At 43.6% G+C, this 26616-nt stretch overlaps 1 protein-coding gene across 2 annotated transcripts in view; it reads left to right on the forward strand.

The window, feature by feature from the left end:
- Positions 1-26616, forward strand: part of LOC117521565 (guanine nucleotide-binding protein G(olf) subunit alpha-like) — a 126815-nt gene that overhangs the window by 58199 nt on the left and 42000 nt on the right. Inside the window, exons 6-9 of one of the 2 annotated variants that reach the window (XM_034182920.1) lie at positions 7437-7534; positions 7760-7814; positions 17810-17883; positions 19230-19288. In XM_034182920.1, the coding sequence (XP_034038811.1) occupies positions 7437-7534; positions 7760-7814; positions 17810-17883; positions 19230-19288 (286 nt within the window). Of the gene's footprint in view, positions 1-7436; positions 7535-7759; positions 7815-8443; positions 8794-17809; positions 17884-19229; positions 19289-26616 lie in introns of those variants that run through there. The other variant, XM_034182981.1, reaches the window with a different exon arrangement.

Here is a 26616-nt window from a genome sequence, read left to right on the forward strand (position 1 = left end):
TCATTCCTGCTTGTCAACAGGCTGACGTGGTCAAAGTTCAACCCAATCTAACTTTCGCCGCTCTGAACTGTGACAAAGCTTCGCACTGTCCAATAGAAACAATGTGTTGGGTCCAAACATGGAAGACTAGTGGCAGAAACCACTGATCTCTACAAAACAGAAACATGTCACAGGACTGCTCATTTATACAGAGCAGTTTTCTGAAGAAAAATCCTTGCAAATGTTTGTTTAACCTCAAAATTTATTTGATTGCTGTATTAAAGCTTTTTCATGGTTCATCGACGCATATACAACATGGTGACCACTCAGCTTTCCTCTGGAGAAAAAAAAAAATCAGAGTGAAAGTCTCCGCCCCCTTGCCGCATGTGACGCGTCAGGGGTGTGGGAGGCGTTGACACAACACGACCGACGTCACAATGCATTGCCTGATGCGTATAAAGCGTGCAATGTGAAAGACCTTTTAGTTACTATATTTCCATAAATACAGCATGTTTCATAACATACTGTGGAAAAAATAAAATGGCAAAACTTTATTAAAGTGATGAGGATCAGGTACAGAAAACACATTAACTCACTTCTTCAAGTGACTTTACTGGAAGGCCCATTACTTCCAGGCACTGCTTGTAATTGGTTCTAGCCCACACTCCTGGTTTAGGGCCCTGTCCCACTGGCATTGAGGAGGATTTGCGTATGGATTGCGCACAAAATTGGCTCATATTCGGTTAACATCCGCAATATGCGTGAAACATGCTTGTATGAGTCGGCCGACACCCGCACACGTCCACAATTATCTGCAGAGGCACGTTCTTCCGTTGCCAGGATTTTTGAGCTGCACAAAATTTTGGCTGCGGATGACATCTGCCTTACATACTCCATACATAGTCAACACATACACACTACATACTCACTCTATGTGCTGTATATCGTTAACCGCTGATATCCACAACTGACGGGGATTTGCGGCTTGGCAGCAGACTGGGACAGTGTATAAAATATATATATATATATATATATATATATATATATATATATATATATATATATATATATATATATATATATATATATATATATATATATATATATATATATCGTGCCCATCATGTCCATATCACAAACTAAAGTATGTTGTAGCGACTGCATACAGATTGGCCACGAATAAAGCGTTTTTATTACATTTGCTTTGCAGCTGATTTGCGGACAATCTGTGAATGCATAACAAAGACGTCACGTAAACCCAACGTACTATATGTGGCAGAAAGCGACATACCTGCCAATTAGTGCCGGTCCGGCTGTGTAGATCCACAAAGACGTAATAATAAAACTGCAGGATTGTCTTACAGACATAAAGACATGGATGACCTCTAATTTCCTGCTTTTAAACTCAGATAAAACTGAAGTTATTGTACTTGGCCCCACAAATCTTAGAAACATGGTGTCTAACCAGATCCTTACTCTGGATGGCATTACCCTGACCTCTAGTAATACTGTGAGAAATCTTGGAGTCATTTTTGATCAGGATATGTCATTCAATGCGCATATTAAGCAAATATGTAGGACTGCTTTTTTACATTGTATACTGGCATAGTTCCACCTTAGAATTGGAATATAATATTTAAGATATACCTTACTGAATTTTCATGCATTCTATGAACATTTGATTAATTTTTGCAAATGTTTGCTTACATGTTTGTCTAATGTTCTCTTCCTTGCAAATATTAGACAAACATCACAAACATTATATGAATGTTTGCAAACTTGCTGAAGAGTAAATGAACATTCTATGAACGTTCAGTTGATGTTCGCAAATTTTCACTTCCATGCCGTCATCATCTTCGTCCGTCGATACGATGAGGACCATCTAGTCATCTTTTTTTTTTATTATTATTTTCGGGGTCGAGATCTGTGGGTATGCACATGGCTGATGAGGCCAATCTGCACAGGGAATGGTCCCTGGCAGAGTGGACAGGAAATGGTGGCAGCTGCAGGGCTCCTGATGGCACTGTTTTTCCTGGCCTCTCTGCGTTGCTCAGCTGCAGCAATCCTGTTTCCCTCGTGAGATTTTGCTCCCTGGCAGATGGCTGCTCACCAGCTGCCTCTGTCCTCAGCTGTCTATTTCCAGGTCATGTGGCTGATGCTGAAAGCCTTCAAGGAGTGTCCTTGAAGTGCTTCTTCGGGCAGCCTTGAGAGCGCTTTCCCTGTTGCAGTTCGTCAAACAGCAGCCTCTTTGGTAGCCGGTGGTCTGGCATTCGGGCTGCATGACCTGCCCAGCAAAGCTGCACCTGCATCAAGTTGGTAAAGATGCTAGGCAGACCAGCTCAGATTAGCACCTCTGTGTCTGGGGTCTTGTCCTGCCATCTTATGCCTAGGAGTTTCCTGAGGCATGTCGTATGGAAGTGATTCAGCTTCCTAGCATGACGCTGGTATACCGTACAGGTTTCACAGCCATAGAGTAGTGTGGTGAGAACTATGGCCCGGTACACCTTGATTTTAGTCTCTTGAGTGATGCCCCTCCTGTTCCAGACGTTCTTGTGGAGTCTGCCAAAGGCAGCGCTGGCTTTTGATAGTCTGGCATTCACCTCGTCGTCAATGACAATGTTTCTGGAGAGCGTGCTGCCGAGATAGGTGAACTTGTCCACCGCATTCAGCCGTTGCCGCTGATGCTGATGTTTGGATCAATGTACGGCTTGCCTGGAGCTGGCTGATGCATCACTATTGTCTTCTTCATGTTGATTGTCAAGCCAAAGTTGTTGCAGGCATCAGAGACCTTACCCATGCAAAGCTGCATGGCGGCTTCTGAGGCAGCGTTGAGGGCACAGTCATCAGCAAACAGGAATTCATTAATGATGTCTGTCGAAACCTTGGTTTTTGCTTGAAGCCTCCTGAGGTTGAAAACTGATCCATCTGTTTGGTACCTGATGCCGATGCCTATGTCAGTATCACTGAAAGCATCAGTCAGCATGCCTGAGAACATAAGGCCGAACAGGGTGGGAGCAAGCACACAGCCCTGTTTCACTCCGTTGGAGACTAGGAAGGGTTCGGAGGTCTCTCCGTTGTCATGGACTCTGGCCAGCATTCCATCATGGAATTGTTGGACGATGGCGATGAACTTTCTTGAGCATCCGTACTTTGCCATGATTCTCCAAAGGCCCTCTCTACTAACAGTGTCGAAGGCCTTGGTCAGATCGACATAGTAGGTGGAGTACAGGTCGGTGTTTTGCTCTTGACATTTCTCCTGGAGCTGTCTGGCAGCAAACACCATATCGATAGTTCCACGTTTTTTTCCGGAAACCGCACTGGCTTTCAGGTAGTAGACCTTGTTCAAGGTGCGCAATGAGACGATTCAGCAGAACAGAGTCTTGCCTGCAGTTGAAAGCAGGGAGATTCCACAGTGGTTGTCACAGGCCTGACAGTTTCATTTCTGCTTGTAAAGGTGCATGATGGATGCATCTTTAAAGTCTTGTGGGACCATTTCATGTTGCCATATGAGCTGGAAGAGTTGATGAAGTTTTTCCATCAGTGCCACACATCCTTCCTTGTAGACTTCAGCTGGAATGGCATCTGAGCCAGGTGCTTTGCCACTGGACAGTAGACGTATTGCTTTTTGAGTCTCTTCCAAGGTGGGTAAGGCGTCCAGCGTTTCATTGATGGGAACTTGGGGTAGCCGGTCGATGGCATCGTTGTTGATGGCAGAGGGGCGATTCAGGACACTGTTGAAGTGTTCGGCCCATCTCTCGAGGATTTTCTCTTCATCTGTGATCAATACTGATCCATCTGCTCTAAGGATAGAGGAGGTGCCCAAGATGGTAGGTCCATAGACTTCTTTCAGGCCATCGTAGAAGTTCTTCATGTCATTCCTGTCTGCAAAGCCTTGAATCTCATCTGCTTTGTTGTTTAGCCAGGTGTCTTGTATCTGATGCAGCTTGCGTTGGATGTTGCTGCTTATGTTCCTCAGTGCGTCTTTCTTCGCAGTCGACTTGAGATCATCAATATGTGCTCTGTAGGCATGGCGCCTTTCCTCTAACAGCTGCTGGATTTCTGTGCAGTTTTCATCAAACCAATCCTTGTGCTTCCTAGTACTTGGTCCTAGACACTCCATGGCTGTGGCATACACCGTCTCGTGAAGTGTGGCCCACGCTGCCTCCATATTACCATCTAGCATGGTGGATTCAAGGCGGGCTTCCAGGGTGTTGACAAGTGACTTTTTGATGTCAAAGACCTTCAGCTTGTTGATGTTCAAGCATTTGGGTACTTTTATTCCCTGTGGGCGTCTCTTGGGCTGGACACGAAGTTTGAGCTTGGAGACAATAAGGCGGTGGTCTGTCCAGCACTCCGTGCCACACATGGCCGTTGTGACCCGCACATCCTGCCTGTCCCTCTTCCTGACGATGACATAATCAATGAGATGCCAGTGTTTAGAGCACGGGTGCATCCATGATGTCCTGTTTCGGGTAGGGAGGCAGAAGATGGTGTTTGTGATCAGGAGGTCGTGCTCTGCGCATGTCTGGAGGAGTAGGAGACCGTTGCTGTTACAACTTCCAGTCCCATGCTTCCCAATCACACCTTCCCAGGTGGTGCTGTCACAGCCAACTCTTGTGTTAAAATCGCCAAGAATCATGAACTTGTTGTTGTTTGGGACAGTGGTGATTACAGTGTTCAGATCTTCATAGAACTTGTCCTTGGTCTCATCTGAGTTGGTCATGGTTGGAGCATAGCAGCTGACCAAGGTGGCAAATTTGTGTCCTTGGAGCAAAGGGAGTCGCACCGTCATCATGCGATCGTTCATACCTTTCGATAGACCAGCCAACTTGCCAGCAAGAGATGGCTTTATTGCAAAGCCAACTCCAGCTTCCCTTTTCGCCTCAGGTCCTCACCCACTCCAGAAGAAGGTGTAGCCAGCTCCTCTTTCACAGAGTTTGCCTTCTCCAGCAAATCTGGTCTCGCTTAGGGCAGCAATATCGATGCTGTATCAAGCAAGTTCACTTGCAGTGAGTGCTGTCCTTCTGTGGGGTCTGCCAGAATCGTCCCTGTCGAGACGCGTGTGGACATTCCATGTGGCAAGTTTCAGCAGGGTAACTCTTATTTTCTTCCTTATATTTTTATTGTTTCGACGATAAAGTAGGGCCCCCGCCAGCCGTGGTAAGCTGGCTAGGGTAGTGTGGAACAGGCAATGTTTAGGGCACCTTTTCTAGCCCCTTCCTCATACCATGGAGGTGAGCAGTGCGTTCCTAAAAAAGGGCTGCTCAGTTGTTCAGACGGCTGCCGGACTCCACCTCTGCTCCCTTCAGTGAAGAACGACCCAATGGCCTGAACCGCCTGTGTGCAGGTCTGCGGCTAGGACTTCCAATGTACCCACACCTGTCGCTTTGTCGCTTGCCCGTCACCACAGGACTATGGTATCAAAAGCTTTTTTGAACTCCACAAAATGCTCACAAAAAATCCTTATTGTCTATTGCAGTGCATATTTTCTTCACTTAGTTCCATAATTGCCATGGCTGTAGAGTGACTAGTTCGAAAACCATACTGACTATTACTTAGAATGTTATATTTATCAAGGAACTTATCCAATCGATTTACAAATAATTTCTCTAATATCTTGGAAAATTGTGGAAGCAAGGAAACTGGTCTGTAATTAGACTAAACATGTTTATCCCCACTTTTATATAGTGGAATTACCGTAGCTGTTTTCATGCTATCAGGAACAGTTCCCGTTGAAAATGACAGATTACAAATATAAGTAAATGGTACAATGACTGATTCAATAATTCAGTTGTACACGGGCTTCTGGCTACAAACGGGTATCTGGTGCACCTGGATCCAGGGGTGGATGGGGTTTGTGCTTTTTGTCTACTTAAGGCAACTGTTCGCCATGTTTTTGCTCAGTGTCACCAGTTGTCAGGCTGTTTGGGTTGTTGGGGAGGTGGTTTCATGGGTTTGGGTTGTTGTTTGTTGGGATCAATAAAGTTGTCTGAAGTCTTGTTCACTATGGACTTGTTTATTTTTTGTCCAACATATCGAGCACAATCCAGGATATTGCATGTTTTAATTAACTTGCTTTGTGGACTCGCCAAGTTGGCCATCTGGAAGACTCTGAAAAACTGTGTTTTAGCTCAGGGGTCAGTGGACCCTGAGTTTATGCTGAAGGGACTCTTGGCAGCCTGAATCAGAGTGGACTTCCAGTTTTATGCTCTTACTGATAACATGGACACCTTCAGAGACACATGGTGCATAAATGACTTTCTCTTGTCTGTGCAAAACGGGAGCTTGATGCTCCATTGCTGACGCCTGTCAAAAAAACAAAACAAAACAAAAAAAAAACCAGTATGATGGAAGTGATTGTGAATAAAGCTGTGTTTTAAAATTCAAATTCTGTGTCTCTCTCTGTCTCTGTCCCTCCCTGTCTCTCTCTCTCTCTCTCTCTCTCTCTCTCTCTCTCTCTCTCTGTCTGTCTCTGTACCTCCCTGTCTCTGTCCCTGTCCCTCCCTGTCCCTCCTTGTCTCTCTCTCTGTCTGTCTGTCTGTCTGTCTGTCTTTGTCCCTCCCTGTATCTCTCTCTCTCTCTCTCTCTCTCTGTCCCTCCCTGTCTCTGTCTTTGTCCCTCCCTGTCCCTCCCTGTCTCTCTCTCTCTCCCTGTCCTTCCCTCTCTCTGTCTCTCTCTCTCTCTGTCTGTCTGTGTCCCTCCCTGTCTCTGTCCCTCCTTGTCTCTCTCTCTCTCTGTCTGTCTCTGTCCCTCCCTGTCTCTCTCTCTCTCTGTCCCTCCCTGTCTCTGTCCCTCCTTGTCTGTGTCCCTCCCTGTCTCTCTCTCTCTGTCCCTCCCTGTCTCTGTCCCTCCTTGTCTCTCTCTCTGTCTGTCTTTGTCCCTCCCTGTCCCTCCCTGTCTCTCTCTCTCCCTGTCCTTCCCTCTCTCTCTCTTTCTCTCTCTCTCTGTCTCTCTCTCTCTCTCTCTCTGTCTGTCTCTGTCCCTCCCTGTCTCTCTCTCTCCCTGTCCTTCCCTCTCTCTCTCTTTCTCTCTCTCTCTGTCTCTCTCTCTCTCTCTCTGTCTGTCTCTGTCCCTCCCTGTTTCTCTCTCTCCCTGTCCTTCCCTCTCTCTCTCTTTCTCTTTCTCTCTCTCTCTGTCTCTCTCTCTCTCTCTCTCTCTCTCTCTCTCTCTCTCTGTCTGTCTCTGTCCCTCCCTGTCTCTGTCTTTGTCTTTGTCCCTCCCTGTCCCTCCCTGTCTCTCTCTCTCCCTGTCCTTCCCTCTCTCTCTCTTTCTCTCTCTCTCTGTCTCTCTCTCTCTCTCTCTCTGTCTGTCTCTGTCCCTCCCTGTCTCTCTCTCTCCCTGTCCTTCCCTCTCTCTCTCTTTCTCTCTCTCTCCCTGTCCTTCCCTCTCTCTCTCTTCTCTCTCTCTCTCTGTCTCTCTCTCTCTCTCTCTGTCTGTCTCTGTCCCTCCCTCTCCAGGAGTTCTTTGAACATGCTCAGAAGCTGTGGGAGGACAGCGGCGTGAAGGCTTGTTTTGAACGCGCCAATGAATACCAGCTCATTGACTGCGCTCAGTAGTGAGTAACGCACGCCACTCACAGGAAGTGACATCATGTATTCCACTGAACTTGTCAGACAGGCTCCACTGACCCAAATCTTTGAGTGAGGGAGGGGCAGAACAAGATGGGACCAAAGTCCAACTCAAACGACTTCAGTTGGTTCTATTATTTTCTTGACATTCACTCTAAACACATTGTTGTCTCTCAAAATCTCCTCTGTGTGTCTGCATCTGTGTTTTTTAGCTTCCTGGATCGGTTGGATGCAGTCAGGAGCAAAGACTACACTCCCACTGACCAGGTCTCCAACTGACCAATCAGCTTTGAGTGTTTATTTCCATGTGTGTTGTTAATGTCAGCGTCCTGAACCAGTGGGTGTTAGCATGGCTGCTCTTTGTGCAGTCACCCTTAGAATGACAGCTGTTAATGTGCTAGCAGTTAGCTTGACTGCTGTTAGCGTAGTGCCTGTTAGTATGCTTAGAGCAGTCTCAAAGTAAGTATGTAAGTATCTTAGCATAAAATTACTTTGGTAAAAGTTAACGTCTCCTTTAAAAAATGACGAGTAAAATTCTTAGTAGCTGACATTTACTGTACTTAAGTATCAAAAGTAAATTTCTCATATAAAATGTACTTTAAGTAAAATCCAAAACGAGTGGAGGGTGAAACAGCAACAGAAAAAAAAAGCCAGAGTGTGGTGTCTTGAGAAACCAGGAGGGGGCCTCAGCCCCTGTAAACGTCTGGATCCGCCTCTGGCGGAGCAGTTGGTGTTGGTGACGGGATGAGTGAGCAACGGGCGGATGGATGTAGCTGTTGTATTGATATGTGAAGTTATATGTTTCACCACAAGTGGGCAGTATGACCCCAGGCCATGACCTGGTAATATAAGCAGTTGTACACGAGTGAGTCCAGCAGTTACCAGAAAACGTTCTGACTGATACTCGGTGTGTATGTCTTGTCATTACATGGTACCAGGATAAATATCTTGAACCGACGACAAAGATGAACTTTATTCGACAACCTGAAGAGTTAAAGTTGATGGGCAATGTCAACGAGAACTGGAAAGCGTTTAAACAAAGTTTTGAACTTTATTCGCTAGCTATCGGTCTTCGAAACGAGGAAGAAGATAGCAAGATAGCACTACTGCTAACAGTGGCAGGGTGAGCTGCATTAGATGTGTACAACACATTTGTCTTCACGGAAGATGAAAAGGACAAGTTCGATGTTGTGATGAAAAAATTTGAGGATTATTGCACACCGAGAAAGAATGAAACGTACGAGAGGTATGTGTTCAGGAACAGGCTTCAGAAAGAGTCAGATTAATTGAACAGTATGTCACAGACCTACGCCTGAAAAGTCAGTCATGCAACTTTGGAACATTGTGTGATTCAATGATAAGGGGCCAAATTGTAGACCCCGATTACAACTGTTCGATGGAATAGAAGGGGTAGGAGTCTTTATCGATGACGTGGTAGTCTGGGGAAAAACAAAAGCAGAGCATTGATGAGAGATTGGCCAGAGTTCTCACACAGGCGCAAAAATCAGGTTTGAAACTGAATAAGAGTAAATGCCAATTGGGGGTGCAGGAGATTACGTACCTTGGTGAGAAGTTATCTGGGGCAGGCGTGCAACCAGATCTGGAAAAAGTGTGTGGGCTATAGCAGAGCTGCCAGTACCACAGGACAAAAATGAATTACAGAGAGCCTTAGGGCAAGTGAATTACTTGGGGAAATTTATCCCAAATCTATCAGCTAACACAAGAGCTCTCAGAAGCTTGTTAGAGACCAATACAATGTGGCAGTGGATGGCAGAGCATGCCAGAGAATGGGAGTGGCTCAAAAGCAGTCTAACACAGGAGCCAGTGCTAAAATTCTATGATCAGGACAAGCCGTTGAAAGTGTCCACAGACGCGTCCAAAGCAGGCCTAGGAGCTGTGCTTTTGCAAAAACATGATACAGAGTGACTGTATCACTGTATCAAAGTGATACAGTGATACAGTCACTCTCAGTCAAAGTGACTCTGTCACTCGGGAGGAGCTCAGAGTTGAGCCGCTGCTCCTCCACGTCCAAAGGAGTCAGTTGAGGTGGCTCGGGCATCTTTTCCGGATGCCCCCTGGACGCCTTGCTGGAGAGGTGTTCCGGGCACGTCCCGTTGGGAGGAGGCCCCGGGGAAGACCCAGGACACACTGGAGGGACTACATTTCTCAGCTGGCTTGGGAACGCCTTGGGGTTCCCCCGGAGGAGCTGGGGGAGGTGTGTGTGGATCGGGAGGTCTGGGCGGCTTTGCTTGAGCTGCTGCCCCCGCGACCCAACTCCGGATAAAGCGGAAGAAAATGGATGGATGGATGGATGATACAGAGTGGTATCCAGTCGCATACGCGTCACGCACCATGACAAGTGCAGAAAGAAATTACGCGCAAATAGAGAAGGAGACTCTAGGCGCAGTGTTTGGATGTGAGAAGTTTCACGAATATGTGTATCGACGATCAGTAATACTAGAAACCGATCACAAACCACTGATAGCTATCTCACAGAAGACACTGGGTGACGCACCACCGTGCATCCAGCGTCTAATGTTAAGACTACAGAAATATGACCTGACATTTGAGTTTACACCAGGCAAGCACTTAGTTGTAGCCGATGCGCTGAGTAGGGCTAGCTTGCGCAACACCAATAGCACGACAGAAGAAGCTGTGCAAATCCATGTCGACTATATTAGAGTACACAGTGCCAGTGTCAGATGCAAAATGGGCAGAAATAGTGAAAGAAACACAAAAGGATGAGAAACTAAAAAGAGTAATGGAACAGATACATCAAACAGGACAGGTTAAGCTTGACAAGCCTTACCAACACTTTAAAGGTGAACTGTCTGTGTTAGATGGGGTTTTGTTAAAGGGTACAAAGATAGTGATACCTACCTCCATGAGAGCTGAAATGGTCAAATTAGTGCATGAGGGGCATTTGGGTATTGAGAAGTGCGAAAGACGTGCACGTGATGTGTTGTATTGGCCTAGCATGCACAAGGACATTGAGGCATATGTGCAGCGCTGTGAGACCTGCCAGCGACACAGATACCAGCAGCCAAAGGAGCCTATGAGGCCCCATGACAAGCCTCAGGAGCCGTGGAAAAAAGTGGGCATGGATCTATTCCAGCTAAAGGGCAAGGACCATCTGTTAGTCATGGACTATCATTCAAACTACCCTGAGTTTGTAGGGTTGAGTGACACAACAGCAGAACGGGTGGTTGCACGTACAAAGACTATGTTTGCACGCCATGGAATCCCATTGACTGTTGTAAGCGATAACGGGCCACAGTTCATGAGCCAGTGCTTCAAAGACTTTGCAGACACATATGGGTTCAAACATGTGACCTCAAGCCCTCTGTACCCACAGTCCAATGGGTTAGCAGAGAAAGGAGTATAAATTGTGAAGCGCATCTTGAAAAAGGCTGCAGACAATGCAGAAGACCCTCATCTGGCAATTCTGAATTACTGAGCATCACCACTGGAGAATGGACTTTCACCAGCAGAAATGCTCATGAACTGGAAACTCAGGACGCGACTTCCATCAGCATCTCATCAGATGGAAAAGAGAGATGTGATGACCTCTAATTTCCTGCTTTTAAACTCAGATAAAACTGAAGTTATTGTACTTGGCCCCACAAATCTTAGAAACATGGTGTCTAACCAGATCCTTACTCTGGATGGCATTACCCTGACCTCTAGTAATACTGTGAGAAATCTTGGAGTCATTTTTGATCAGGATATGTCATTCAAAGCGCATATTAAACAAATATGTAGGACTGCTTTTTTGCATTTACGCAATATCTCTAAAATCAGAAAGGTCTTGTCTCAGAGTGATGCTGAAAAACTAATTCATGCATTTATTTCCTCTAGGCTGGACTATTGTAATTCATTATTATTAGGTTGTCCTAAAAGTTCCCTAAAAAGCCTTCAGTTAATTCAAAATGCTGCAGCTAGAGTACTGACGGGGACTAGAAGGAGAGAGCATATCTCACCCATATTGGCCTCTCTTCATTGGCTTCCTGTTAATTCTAGAATAGAATTTAAAATTCTTCTTCTTACTTATAAGGTTTTGAATAATCAGGTCCCATCTTATCTTAGGGACCTCGTAGTACCATATCACCCCAATAGAGTGCTTCGCTCTCAGACTGCAGGCTTACTTGTAGTTCCTAGGGTTTGTAAGAGTAGAATGGGAGGCAGAGCCTTCAGCTTTCAGGCTCCTCTCCTGTGGAACCAGCTCCCAATTCATATCAGGGAGACAGACACCCTCTCTACTTTTAAGATTAGGCTTAAAACTTTCCTTTTTGCTAAAGCTTATAGTTAGGGTTGGATCAGGTGACCCTGAACCATCCCTTAGTTATGCTGCTATAGACGTAGACTGCTGGGGGGTTCCCATGATGCACTGTTTCTTTCTCTTTTTGCTCTGTATGCACCACTCTGCATTTAATCATTAGTGATCGATCTCTGCTCCCCTCCACAGCATGTCTTTTTCCTGGTTCTCTCCCTCAGCCCCAACCAGTCCCAGCAGAAGACTGCCCCTCCCTGAGCCTGGTTCTGCTGGAGGTTTCTTCCTGTTAAAAGGGAGTTTTTCCTTCCCACTGTAGCCAAGTGCTTGCTCACAGGGGGTCGTTTTGACCGTTGGGGTTTTACATAATTATTGTATGGCCTTGCCTTACAATATAAAGCGCCTTGGGGCAACTGTTTGTTGTGATTTGGCGCTATATAAAAAAAATTGATTGATTGATTGATTGATTGATGTTGATATGAAAACTGTTATGGCTTTGAGCCCTCATTCTCCTAGGCTTCCCATAACAATGTCCAGCCCTGAACCAGTGTGCCAGTCACACTGCTCTTCCCTTAAGGCTGAATCGTTAATTAAAGATGCACATCTGCGCTTAGCAAAAACATAGCTCTAGCAAAACAGTCTGCACATTCACTAAGCCAAAGATCAAATGTCTCAGTTTTAATGATTACTTGAACAGTTCAGTGTATATGACTGCTTTGACAATGAGTGATTATGTAAAAGAATAATGGTACATGAACTCTCACACATGCATATATGTATATATGAAAAATAGAGAACAGAATCAAAAACAAGATCACAGAGAGTACATCAAAGTAAAGACATTAACAATCAAAGTAAAGAGATTAACAATCAAAGTAAAGACATTAATATATGATAATTATATTGCTAATATATAGAAAACCCTGTCAGTTCATCTCTATCTTGTCAACTAGTGCAGATAGCATTGTGATCATTGGTGACTTTCATGTTCATATAAATAAGCCTTCTGATCCCCTCTGCAAATTATTTATGGAAATTGTCGATGCATTAGGATTTCGGTAATGTATTCGGGACTCGACGCACATTAGTGGAAATTCCCTGGATTTGGTTCTCACATGTGGTATTGCTGTCACGAATATTGACATCATGCCTCTTCACTGTGCTTTAAGGAGGTGCAGTCTTTTGTCCACTGGTGTGATGCTATCTTTCTTACCATAAATGTAAAGAAAACCGAGGAGATGATAGTCATCCCTCACTCAGTTGGTGATCATACCCCTCTGGTAATCCATGACAAAGAAATCAATCAGGTCAGCTTTTACAGGTATCTAGGCATTTACTTAGATAACCAGTTTAGCTGGGAAACATGTCAATAATTCATGCTCCCCTTTACAGCAGAGGTAATATTTTCTGTGCAGACTCGGGGTGTTTGGGGTTGATCAGAACATCTTGTTTCTGTTTTATCAGGCTGTTCTGGAAAGCATTATCCGGTATGGGATGTCATCTTGGTACGGTAATCTCTCTGTCCAGTTCAAATCTAAACTTGCTTGTCTGCTGCCATGAAAGTTGTACGGAGGACTGAAAACTCTTCCCTGCAGTTCATGTATGAACAGTCTGTTCTCAAACAAGCATAGCGAGCTTTGTCGGATCCTTCTCTACCCTGAGTATGAACTCCTACCGTCTGGTAGGCGATACAGAGTCCCTCAATGTAGACTGAATCACTTTAAGAACTCATTCGTGCCCACGTCAATTAGAGTTTTAAATAATGGTTCCTGGGATATATAGCAGGATTGTGTGAGACTGTTGCTCAAAAGGGGCATGTGCAATATTGGTGTGTGTATTAAGTTATGTGCAATATGCAAGAGTTATGTAATTATGCCTTTGCAGCTTTATCTGTGCAGCTCTTGGAGTCCAAGACAAATTTCCTAGAATGGACAATAAAGTGTATTGTATCTCTTGCATTGGTGGTCTCTGATCACTCAGTTATTAAGTTTACAGTTTCGCTGCCGTGTTTAGTGGAACAACAACCTTATTTATCACTACGGCGGCTCATCAAGTCCTCAACTAAGACTGAACTCAAGCTAGCATACCAAGGCTAAGCTAGTTTAGCTTAGCCTCCGACGGGCCTTGACGAGCCTTTTGCCTGGCTGGGCACCTCCAATGGGCTGCGACGAGCCACGGGCTTAGCTGGACACCTACGACAGGCCGCGACTAGCATGCAATACTGGCTACAAAGCGAACCTATTACTCTGATTTGATCAACAAAAACGAGCATAACTCAACACGGTGACAACACTTACTCATGGACAACCACCTGTAGTTCGCTGTCCTTTTACAGCAGAAGATTTCCTGGATTACTTTGGGAAGAAAATAGAAGACATTAGGTTAAACATATCCCAGCATGCCTCAACCCAGCCACTACACCCTGCTATTGAGGTGGGGGCCATTACTGAGGTATTACCTAGATTTACAGAATTTACAGAATTTGATAGTATCTCTCTAGGCATGCTGACGAAACTCGTAACATCTACAAAAAGCACAACCTGTTTATTTGATATATTTATATATCTTACTGAGAATAATCTTTTTGAGCCACTGCAGTCTGCTTTTAGAAAATATCATTCCACAGAGACGGCTCTCACTAAAGTGGTGAATGATCTTCTGCTTGCAATGGATTTGGACACCACTACGGTTCTGGTGCTGTTAGATCTCAGTGCTGCGTTTGATACTGTGGATCATCATATTCTACTCGATTAGCTGGAGAATCATTTTGGGATTACTGGGAGTGCCCTTGCATGGTTGATGTCATACTTGACCAGTCGTTCTCACTGTGTTTTGTACAGTAACACGGCCTCTAACCTTAGTGACATGAAATTTGGGGTTCTACAGGGGTCTGTTTTAGGCCCCCTGCTTTTCTCCCTTTATGTAGCACCCCTTGGGCACATATTATGGTGTTTTGGGATTACCTTTCACTGCTATGCAGATGATACTCAGTTATACATGCCGATAACTGCTGGCAATCTCGTTAACATAAAATTCTTAGAAGATTGCCTTGCAGCAGTGAGAAGTTGGATGTCTCGCAACTTCCTACTTTTAAACTCTGATCAGACTGAAATGATGGTTCTTGGTCCAATGAGACATCGTTATCAATTTGACCAGCTAACGATTAGCCTAGGCTCGTGTGTCATACATCATACTGACAAAGTGAGGAACCTTGGGGTAATTTTTGATCCAACATTGTCCTTTGACCTCCACATTAGAGATATTACGAGGACTGCTTTCTTCCACCTGCGATATATAGCAAAGATTTGTCCCATCCTGTTTATAGCTGATGCTGAGACCCTGATCCATGCGTTAGTCTGTTCTAGATTGGACTACTGCAATGATCTATTTTCTGGTTTACCGCAGTCTAGCATTAGGGCTCTCCAATTGGTTCAAAATGCTGCTGCCAGATTTTTTACACAAAGCATAAAGTTCAGCCACATTACACCCATTTTGGCGTCTCTTCACTGGCTTCCTGTCCCAGTGAGATCAGATTTTAAGGTTCTGCTACTAACCTATAAAATTATTCATGGACTGGCACCTTCCTACCTAGCTGACCTAATTAAACCCTACATACCGGCCTGGGCTCTTCGTTCTCAGGGTGTCGGACTACTTTGTGTCCCTCGGGTGAATAAGAAGTCTGCGGGTCACAGAGCTTTCTCTTATCGTGCCCCTGTTCTCTGGAATGATCTCCCTGCATCAATAAAACAGTCAGATTCTGTAGAAACTTTCAAGTCCAGACTTAACCTTCTGGGGCTGATGCCGTCGTATACGATGGCTAAGACCAAGCTTTACTAAATTATAAATAACTTTTTAATGATATGAGATAGAAAGTTACTTTTTGTTTTTTTTTTTTTGTTGAAAAGTTAACTCCGAGGACTTTCAAGCCAACCATCAGCCATCTTTGTACTCCTCATAGAAGCTGTGTGATGACGTGCGCAATGTGAGTGTCCAATCGGAATTGGTTCACCGTCACATGGTTTTCCAAAATTCAGTAGTAGGGCAGATTTACCTCACGTGAAAACCCAAAGATCATTTTCAGGAGTGATGTGTTACTAGTTGGCCTATTTGAATAGCCCCCTGGGTGCTCCAATGAGTACATACTATTGAGCTCCAATGCACCCTGCGCCATTACACACAGCAGTCAGTGAAAGCAGACGGAGCAGACGGAGAGCCTCTGATGACAATCTCATGTGCTCAAACAAAGTGTGTGTAACTATCAGGATTGCTCTACTACTTTGCATGTGAATGTTACTGGATAACTCTGTTGCTTTCTCCGCATAAATATCAATGGAGCAAGGGGGAGGGCTGGTTCTCAGACTGTAAGGAGCCAAAGTGGGCCAAAGTGTTAATGAAAGCTGCTTTAGGAGCAGCACAGAACACTCCAAAACACAGTAGAAGTAGAAGTTTGTGATGTGACCTTTGTGTAATAGTAGACAGAAATTGCTTTGAGATGAAGACAAACAAAACATATCGACCATTTTGTATATATTGTTCAAAATGTGCATTTGTGTTTATTGTTTGAACCTTTTTTCTTTCACACAAGACCCCAAATTACCTTTATAAAGTGTCAAAACAGTTGTTTGTTAAAGTTTGCTGTGTGTTTTGGAAAAAATGTGTGTGGAAAATTATTTACCGTTTTACTTTTTCTTTCTTATTTCTGATTGTAAACCATTGTTACACTTATAAAACACAACAAAAGCATATATTATGAAAGAACAGGTTGTCCTGAAAAAAAGAGACATAAAACTTGATTATGGGATGCAGGGAGAGCTGTTAACAGGAATAATAAAACGTTTATGCCAGGCGAGTGAACTGTCCACAAAATGCCCTTGGACCCCAGAGGGTTAAGATGCACTTATTTTCCCTTTCATATGGCTAGCATACTATAGTATAGTTCTACGCTTTATACTAATTCATTTTATTAGTAAACGGAGTGTGCCACGGCCGCAACTTTACCTAAATTCTTGGTCTGTTAGTGAAGTTTAGGGCTAGTGGCCGGCGAGCACCTTAGTATTTCTTCTGTTTTTCTTGTTGTTTAATGCTGACAAATTATACTGTATTTCTTGTCTTTCTGATGCCTGATTCTGTTTTTTCTCTCTGTTTGAGGTGCAGCTCCATCCAGAGATGGGTGTGGTGTCTGTTTCTGTAACCCTCCTGTCCGTTGCATGAGTAACATTTCCTTTTTCTTCATTTTGTGAGTTGTTCTGTAGTTTGTGTCTGTATCATGGCCCAAGCAGAGGGTCACCCCTTTGAGTCTGGTCTGCTTGTGGTTTCTGAAAGCCACAGGGAGTTTTTCCTTACCATCGCTGCTCTGGGGGTTATTAAGGTTAGACCTTACCTGTGTGAAGCCCCTTTGAGGCAACTTTGTTGTGGTTTGGTGCTATATAAATGAAAATAAATTGAAACTGAAATTGATAAACGAAAGTGTATTATTTTCAGAAATAAGCCCAAGAATTTCAGTAGAAATGTATTATTAAATGATACTGAAATTGAAATTGTATCTGAAACAAAATTGATTGGAGTTTTTATTGATGACAAATTAAAACTCAGATTATGTTGAATGTAAAATCTCTAAAAGCCATCGCAGTTCTGTATAAAGCACAAGACTTCTTCTCCCAATATTTGTCCCAGCAACATTTACTACTCTACATATGACCTGTTGCATCGAGGTTGGGAAACACATGTATTTCTTCTACTTTTATATTATAGTAATGAGTAACGAAGATGTTTAAGGGAAACGTAGTGGAGTAAAAGTGAAAGTCGCCAGAAATGTAAATAATGAAGTACAGATATGTCAAAATTCTACTTGAAGACAGTAAGGAAATATTTCTACTTTGTTACATTATAACACTGGCTTACAGTTAGCTTGACTGCTGTTAGCTAAAATGAAAAGAGATGTCCATGCTGCAGATTGTCCATTGATGGTCTTTGTCTTTTCTGTCTCATACAGGACTTGTTGCGCTGCAGAGTCTTGACCTCTGGAATTTTTGAAACCAGGTTTCAGGTGGACAAAGTCAACTTTCAGTGAGTCACATCTGCTCCACCCCTTTCTCAGTCTGAACCAATCGTCTGTCTGTCTGTCTGTCTGTCCAGCCCCATTTTTCTCAGACGTGGACGACATTGTTCCTTGCTGTGACAAATTCACACACGGGTGAAGTCTTGGCTCACGTTAGAATTTTCTGTGTGCTTGCCAGATGATTAGGGTGCTTGATCCTGGAGCAGAAGGTTCCTGGTTCTAGACCACCCGTGCTCACTCTCCATGTCATGTGGAGTTGCATCAGTAAAGACATTGGGTGTAAAATGTATGTCACATCCCATCTGCATGTTGATCCATAGTGAAAAATGACTGAAACCAAAAGAGCTGTTGTGTAGCTGTGATGTCAGTGTCACATGACCTCAGCTCGTAACCACATGTTGATGTTTCTCTGCAGTTTAGCTGCTTATTTGATTTTTCCAGTTTGGACATCAAAGCCTTTTGAACGACCTGTTGGCGTAATCTGACTTTGTCTTCTTCATTCTGACCTACGTGCTGCTGACGTTAGGACGGTTTTTGTGTATAAATGCAGCTGATCTTGATTGACAGGCCCAGACTGTGTCGCTGCTGATCTCCACAAGGGGCAGTGCTACAAATAACATTAAAACGCTTAGAGTCGAAGCAGCCGCATGGAAACGGTTTTCTGCAGAGGCTCGTCCACTCAGGTTTCTTCTGCCGCCTGATGGAGGGTTTGTGCCTGCTGATGGATTATCTCCTGACAGTGTTACCCGTCACTGGGCGGGGCATATTTGGCAGCAAGTTAACATGTTGTCTTCAAAGTTGACCTGTTGGAAAAATGGGGAAGCATAAAGATTTGAGTGGCTTTGACATGACTGTCGTAATCAGAACCTACCAAGAGTGGTCCAAGAAAAGAAAACCAGTGAGTGAAACTCTGCACCAGAGTCGGGGTGGTCAAGTCTCACTCACAGGCATCGGGCGCAAAGGTGGTGAGCCAATCCAAACTGCCACTAACATCTTGGTACTTTGATATCACACCTTCAGAGGTCGAGTGGCATCCGTCAGGTCAGGGTGGTTTTAGGGGCCAAAGCAGCATGGTCCCAGTGTTCTGGCTGCACAGAAGCAGATGATCAAAACATCGGATGCATCTTCTGTCACTATTTGTTTAGACTGAGTTCAGCATATTTTATGGATGTAAGCCGCCATCCATGTTGTCCCGGTCACAGCAAAACAGTGTCTTCTCCAGAGTTTTTATGTCTTTATGGACCAAATCCACAGAAAATGAAAAAAAAAAGTCAAACCTTTAAGGTTAGACCTGATGAACCTCTGTGGCTCCACCCACTGCCTCATACCTGTTACCTGTTGTTGTTTCTTTTAGTATGTTTGATGTTGGAGGACAGCGGGACGAGCGCAGAAAATGGATTCAGTGCTTTAATGGTAAGATGCCAAATGTATTAATGCTGTGATTTCTAGAAACAGGTCAATGATTTAAAATTAATTTGATGGTCATAAAATCTAGTCGTAAAATCCAGCACATGATCCGCACCTCGGACAGAGAGGAAAAAAAGCAGAATCAGTCAGCCAGAAAAACTACACCTAACGTAAAATTTATCAGCATCAACAACAAGAAAGCACAGAAAATACTAAAGTGATCACCGGCCACCAGCCCTAAACTTCACTAAAAGCCCCAGAATTTAGATAAAGTTGAGGCCGTGGAATGTTCCATTTACTAATAAAATGAATTAAAAGGGGAGGAAGCGTAATACCATACTATGCTACCATTGGTAGCCATAAAAAAGGGAAAATAAATTTATTTTAAGTCTGGATTTGAATGTCTGACCGTTTTATCTCCATAGGGAGATCATTTCAAAAAACAGGTGCACACTCGTATTTAGGGCTTCATTACCTCAGCTAAGTGGGGAGGTGCCAGTCAGTGAATAATTTTATAGGTTAGTAGCAGAACCTTAAAATCTGATCTCACTGGGACAGGAAGCCAGTGAAGAGATGCCAAAATGGGTGTAATGTGGTCAAACTTTCTGATTTCTGTCAAAAGTCTGCCTGCAGCATTTTGAACCAGTTGGAGACCCCTAATGCTGGACTGTGGTAAACCAGAAAATAGAACATTGCAGTAGTCCAATCTAGAAGAGATAAACACATGGATCAGGGTCTCAGCATCAGCCATGGACAGGATGGGACGAATCTTCAGCATATTTAATGCATAATGGTCTATTTGAAGAGTTTCAGTCAGGTTTTAGAATTCATCATAGTACAGAAACAGCATTAGTGAAGGTTACAAATGATCTTCTTATGGCCTCAGACAGTGGACTCATCTCTGTGCTTGTTCTGTTAGACCTCAGTGCTGCTTTTGATACTGTTGACCATAAAATTTTATTACAGAGATTAGAGCATGCCATAGGTATTAAAGGCACTGCGCTGCGGTGGTTTGAATCATATTTGTCTAATAGATTACAATTTGTTCATGTAAATGGGGAATCTTCTTCACAGACTAAAGTTAATTATGGAGTTCCACAAGGTTCTGTGCTAGGACCAATTTTATTCACTTTATACATGCTTCCCTTAGGCAGTATTATTAGACGGTATTGCTTAAATTTTCATTGTTACGCAGATGATACCCAGCTTTATCTATCCATGAAGCCAGAGGACACACACCAATTAGCTAAACTGCAGGATTGTCTTACAGACATAAAGACATGGATGACCTCTAATTTCCTGCTTTTAAACTCAGATAAAACTGAAGTTATTGTACTTGGCCCCACAAATCTTAGAAACATGGTGTCTAACCAGATCCTTACTCTGGATGGCATTACCCTGACCTCTAGTAATACTGTGAGAAATCTTGGAGTCATTTTTGATCAGGATATGTCATTCAAAGCGCATATTAAACAAATATGTAGGACTGCTTTTTTGCATTTACGCAATATCTCTAAAATCAGAAAGGTCTTGTCTCAGAGTGATGCTGAAAAACTAATTCATGCATTTATTTCCTCTAGGCTGGACTATTGTAATTCATTATTATCAGGTTGTCCTAAAAGTTCCCTAAAAAGCCTTCAGTTAATTCAAAATGCTGCAGCTAGAGTACTGACGGGGACTAGAAGGAGAGAGCATATCTCACCCATATTGGCCTCTCTTCATTGGCTTCCTGTTAATTCTAGAATAGAATTTAAAATTCTTCTTCTTACTTATAAGGTTTTGAATAATCAGGTCCCATCTTATCTTAGGGACCTCGTAGTACCATATCACCCCAATAGAGCGCTTCGCTCTCAGACTGCGGGCTTACTTGTAGTTCCTAGGGTTTGTAAGAGTAGAATGGGAGGCAGAGCCTTCAGCTTTCAGGCTCCTCTCCTGTGGAACCAGCTCCCAATTCAGATCAGGGAGACAGACACCCTCTCTACTTTTAAGATTAGGCTTAAAACTTTCCTTTTTGCTAAAGCTTATAGTTAGGGCTGGATCAGGTGACCCTGAACCATCCCTTAGTTATGCTGCTATAGACGTAGACTGCTGGGGGGTTCCCATGATGCACTGAGTGTTTCTTTCTCTTTTTGCTCTGTATGCACCACTCTGCATTTAATCATTAGTGATCGATCTCTGCTCCCCTCCACAGCATGTCTTTTTCCTGGTTCTCTCCCTCAGCCCCAACCAGTCCCAGCAGAAGACTGCCCCTCACTGAGCCTGGTTCTGCTGGAGGTTTCTTCCTGTTACAAGGGAGTTTTTCCTTCCCACTGTAGCCAAGTGCTTGCTCACAGGGGGTCGTTTTGACCGTTGGGGTTTTACATAATTATTGTATGGCCTTGCCTTACAATATAAAGCGCCTTGGGGCAACTGTTTGTTGTGATTTGGCGCTATATAAAACAATTGATTGATTGATTGATAGTACCATATCACCCCAATAGAGCGCTTCGCTCTCAGACTGCAGGCTTACTTGTAGTTCCTAGGGTTTGTAAGAGTAGAATGGGAGGCAGAGCCTTCAGCTTTCAGGCTCCTCTCCTGTGGAACCAGCTCCCAATTCAGATCAGGGAGACAGACACCCTCTCTACTTTTAAGATTAGGCTTAAAACTTTCCTTTTTGCTAAAGCTTATAGTTAGGGTTGGATCAGGTGACCCTGAACCATCCCTTAGTTATGCTGCTATAGACTTAGACTGCTGGGGGGTTCCCATGATACACTGAGTGTTTCTTTCTCTTTTTGCTCTGTATGCACCACTCTGCTTTTAATCATTAGTGATCGATCTCTGCTCCCCTCCACAGCATGTCTTTTTCCTGGTTCTCTCCCTCAGCCCCAACCAGTCCCAGCAGAAGACTGCCCCTCCCTGAGCCTGGTTCTGCTGGAGGTTTCTTCCTGTTAAAAGGGAGTTTTTCCTTCCCACTGTCGCCAAGTGCTTGCTCACAGGGGGTCGTTTTGACCGTTGGGGTTTTTACGTAATTATTGTATGGCTTTTGCCTTACAATATAAAGCGCCTTGGGGCAACTGTTTGTTGTGATTTGGTGCTATATAAATAAAATTATTTGATTTGATTTGATTTGACATGCCAGAACATGTCCTTTGAGGCTTCATCACAGTGTTGCTTTGCGCCATGCGCGCGAATTCCCGTGGTTTTGTGCCGCGCCATTCGCGGCACGGTGGCGCATTCCTCTGCTCCTCTTTCCATGACAAAAACTCCTGTAACAGTGGAATGTGCCGAAAAAGTCTTGATGTCCACGTCTTCTGCCATTTCTGTTGTAGTCAGACGACGTCCCGGATCAACACAGCATTCAATTTGGAAATGATCTGGTCGTTTGAGCCTGTCGATCACCGCTCAGAATGTGGCACGCTCTCAGCCGCTGTGGGCGGTCTTTAAACCGGCTGTAACACTCCTTAATCTGTGTAATCCCCATAAAATCATCCCTGAAAGGCATCTGAATTTAGCGAATGGTGTCCACCTGGAGGTCTCTCACAGTTTCTGGAAAAATTTGATGCAGAAAAGCTCCAAATCATTCAGACATTTTCCTGACAATGAAAATCCGACGAGTGGGGTGGAGCAATGCTCACTCAAAGCCTGCTCAAGGCGAATGACGCAACTGACAGGCGTGAAAAAACTCACGCATGCGCACGAAGGTTCAAGCTTGGCTGATGCAATCACACATGATTCAAATCCATATAGTTTTTGAAAAAAAAAAAAGGTCCGTTACTTTTTGGACAGACCTCGTACATGCTGATAAATGCTGGTAGTCTCATTCACATAAAATCCTTAGAAGATTGCCTTGCATCAGTGAGAAGTTGGATGTCTAGAAACATCCTACTTTTAAACTCTGATAAGACTGAAATGATGGTTCTTGGTCCAGTAAGACATTGGCATCAATTTGACCAGTTAACACTTAGCCTAGACTTAAGACACACTTATTTTCCCTTTCATATGGCTAGCATACTGGTACAGTATAGTTCTATGCTTTACACTCTTTTAATTCAGTTTATTAGTAATTGGAGCATGCCGCGGCCTCAACTTTACCTAAATTCTGGGTCTTTTAGTGAAGTTTAGGGCTAGTGGCCGGCGATCACCTTAGTATTTCCTGTTTTTCTTGTTGTTTAATGCTGACAAATTATACTGTATTTGTTGTCTTTCTGATGCCTGATTCTGTTTTTTCTCTCTGCTTCTTTTGCAGATCCATCCAGAGATGGGTTTGGTATTTGTGCTGGAGACCCTCCTGTCCTGTGCCAAACAGCATTTCCTGTATGTTTGTTTTGTGAATTGTTCTGTAATCTGCTGCTCTGGGGGTTATTAAGGTTAGACCTTACTTGTGTGCAACTCCTTGAGGCAACTCTGTTGTGATTTGGTACTATATAAATGAAAATAAATTGAAAATTGAAATTTAAGTCTGTATCATGGCCCAAGCAGAGGGTCACCCCTTTGAGTCTGGTCTGCTTGAGGTTTCTTCCTCAGTGGGAGTTTTTTTCTTACCACTGTTGCTCTGGGGGTTGGTAAGGTTAGACCTTATTTGTGTGAAGTGCCTTGAGGCAACTCTGTTGTGATTTAGCGCTATATAAATGAAAATGAATTGAAATTGAAATTGAAATGATTTTTATATAGTCTTCAAATTTACAATTATTTTGGAGAAGTTCACTTGAAAATTGAAAGGGCTCACATTGGGCCTCATGTATCAATGTTGCGCACTTGTGGCGTAAATTTACGGCGTAAACTTGAAATACACCAAAGTCGCCGTGACATGTATCAAGCAGTGCGCACCTGCCCATTTCTGGCGTACGCCTGATGTGATCTTGATAAATGCGGCGGGTGGAAATGATTGTAATTATAATAAACACGCCCATAAATATTCAGACTCCACTTCAGACACACCCTCATTTTACGACATGGAAGATGGGAAGACGGCAAAGAAAAAGAACTCCACCAATCACAACGCATGCCAATAGAGCATCAAAAGCGGCAGTCGTATCAATTGTTTTGTAGTATATAATCAATAAAGTGTTACAGTGGTCCCTCATTAATCTCTGGAGTTACGTTCTAAAAAATAGCCCGAAATACGTGAAACCGCGACGTAGTCAGTGTTATTTTTTACAATTATTATAGACGTTTCAAAGCTGTAAAACCCCTCACTACACAGTTTATACACTTTCTCAATCAGGCATGAACATTTTCTCACTTTTCTCTCGTGTGTAAACACTCTCAAAGTTCAAACCTTAGTAGAAAAATAAGACCAAACTGTTTTCAGGCCCAAACATTTGTTTGAGAAATAAAAATAGAACGTTTTCCTATAAATAATTATGATGGCATTTAGAACTAACGAATTAATTTTAACGATCAACGAACGAGGTCGGACACATAAGAAATTATTAATAGTGACTGACCAGTATGTCACAGATCGCGCCTCTGCGTCCTGACGCCGCGCCTTTTCCCACTTACACCTGGCTGCAGCAGGTGTCTGTTTCTGAGTGACAAACACAGTTATGAGTAGTTGTTGGTGCTCTTTTTTCTTCTGGGCAACAAGATTCTTATAAACAGACACGCAGAACACAGAACACTGTAAAAAAAAAAAAAGGCATGCAAAATTGGACTAAATACTCCGCGAGACTCCGAGGCCACGACAGGTGAACGGCGTTATAGCGAGGGACCACTGTATTCTCTTTTCACATGTCAATAATTCTTGACATGTGGATATTTGCTCGCTCAATTAATAAGACACGCCTAATCTGTCAGATTTATTTATTTTTTAAATGTATTTCTGTATTTATTTTATTGTGACAACCGAATGGAGACGACAAAACCTGGTTGCAGCACGGGCGAATTAAGGCAATGACGAAACTACAGTTGTAATTATCAATTTCATTGTCTAAAACGATCACACCACATGAAGTTAAGCTCAGTGCTGCTCTGGCTCCAGGCTCGAAGTCTGGAGAAAAAGGTGAGCAGCGCTTTCCTTCCTGTCAGCGCTGTGGCCACGGATCGTGCTCCATAACAATCCCGCAAAGGTGGGATTTGTATTGATTATTATGTCGTATAATCAGGAAAGTGTTATTTATGTAACATATGCATTGATTTGTATAATGGCACTGTTTATCATGTTGATCATCTTCATTTTTACGTGGATTCCAGCGCTGGTTCATTTTGGTGTATAATTTACGCCACCTCTCAACCTGGTGTATATTTTCAGCGCAGCGTACGCCAGTGACCACATTGATAAATGCCAAGTAGTGCAGCCGTTTTGGCGTACACCCCATATACACTCAAATATCACCGTACGCAACGTTGATACATGAGGCCCATTGTGTGCAAGGGTGAAAGTTGCTCTTCCGAAGCACAGAGCATGACAGGTGACAGGGTGTAGAGGACTGTATCTCGTACAGCGTACCTCTGCATTCCAGCTTAATTTCACCCCTGCTGCCACAGTCTGGTGCCTAGGGTCCAACTGCAGATGTAGAGATGCTACATTGGTCAAAAGCAGAGAAAGGATCAGACTCTAAATAAGTATGTTTTTGATTGTGGGTGGAAATCAGAGTGCCCAGAGGAACCCCACATGCAAACATGCAAACTCCACACAGAATGGGCGGGAAGCAATCCCATGACCTTCTTGCTGTGAGGCACCAGTGGTAACTACTAAGCCACCGTGCCGCCATACTGCTTCCAGCATTACTGTGGACATGATGCATAGAAGCTCATTGTTTTCTGTAATGCTGGTTGCTTGGATGGTGAATAGAGGGATGGCGCACCCTAATGATCAGCAACAGACTGTAATCCTGCACTGTCACCAGGTGAAATCTACACTGCAGAGGATTAACATCATGTGCAGAACTGCACTAACTACGGAGGCAAAGAGTTAAACAGCCACAGCATGAAGTTATGGGAAAGAATAGTAGAAGCTAAGCTTAGAAAAGAGGTGAGCAGCAATATGGTTTCTTACTGATAAAGAGCACTACAGATACAATGTTTGCTCTGAGAGTACAGTTGGAGAAGTATGGAGAAGAAGTTGGAGAAGTATGAAGAAAGAGTTACATTGTGTGTTTGTAGATTTAGAGAAAGCTTATGACAGGGTGCCAAAAGAGGAGTTGTGGTATTGTATGAGGAAGTCTGGAGTGGCAGAGAAGTATGTTAGGATAGTGCAGGACATCCAATCCAATCCACTTTATTTATAAAGCACATTTAAACAGACCCGAGTCTCCAAAGTGCTGCATAACAAAAGCATAGACACGGAAAATAGCAATAATAACAATAAAATAGATAAGATAAAATAATACATAAATAGATAAAACCATGATAAA

Source organism: Thalassophryne amazonica, chromosome 1 (assembly GCF_902500255.1).
Source record: "Thalassophryne amazonica chromosome 1, fThaAma1.1, whole genome shotgun sequence".
In the NCBI taxonomy this organism is placed as follows: Eukaryota; Metazoa; Chordata; class Actinopteri; order Batrachoidiformes; family Batrachoididae; genus Thalassophryne; species Thalassophryne amazonica.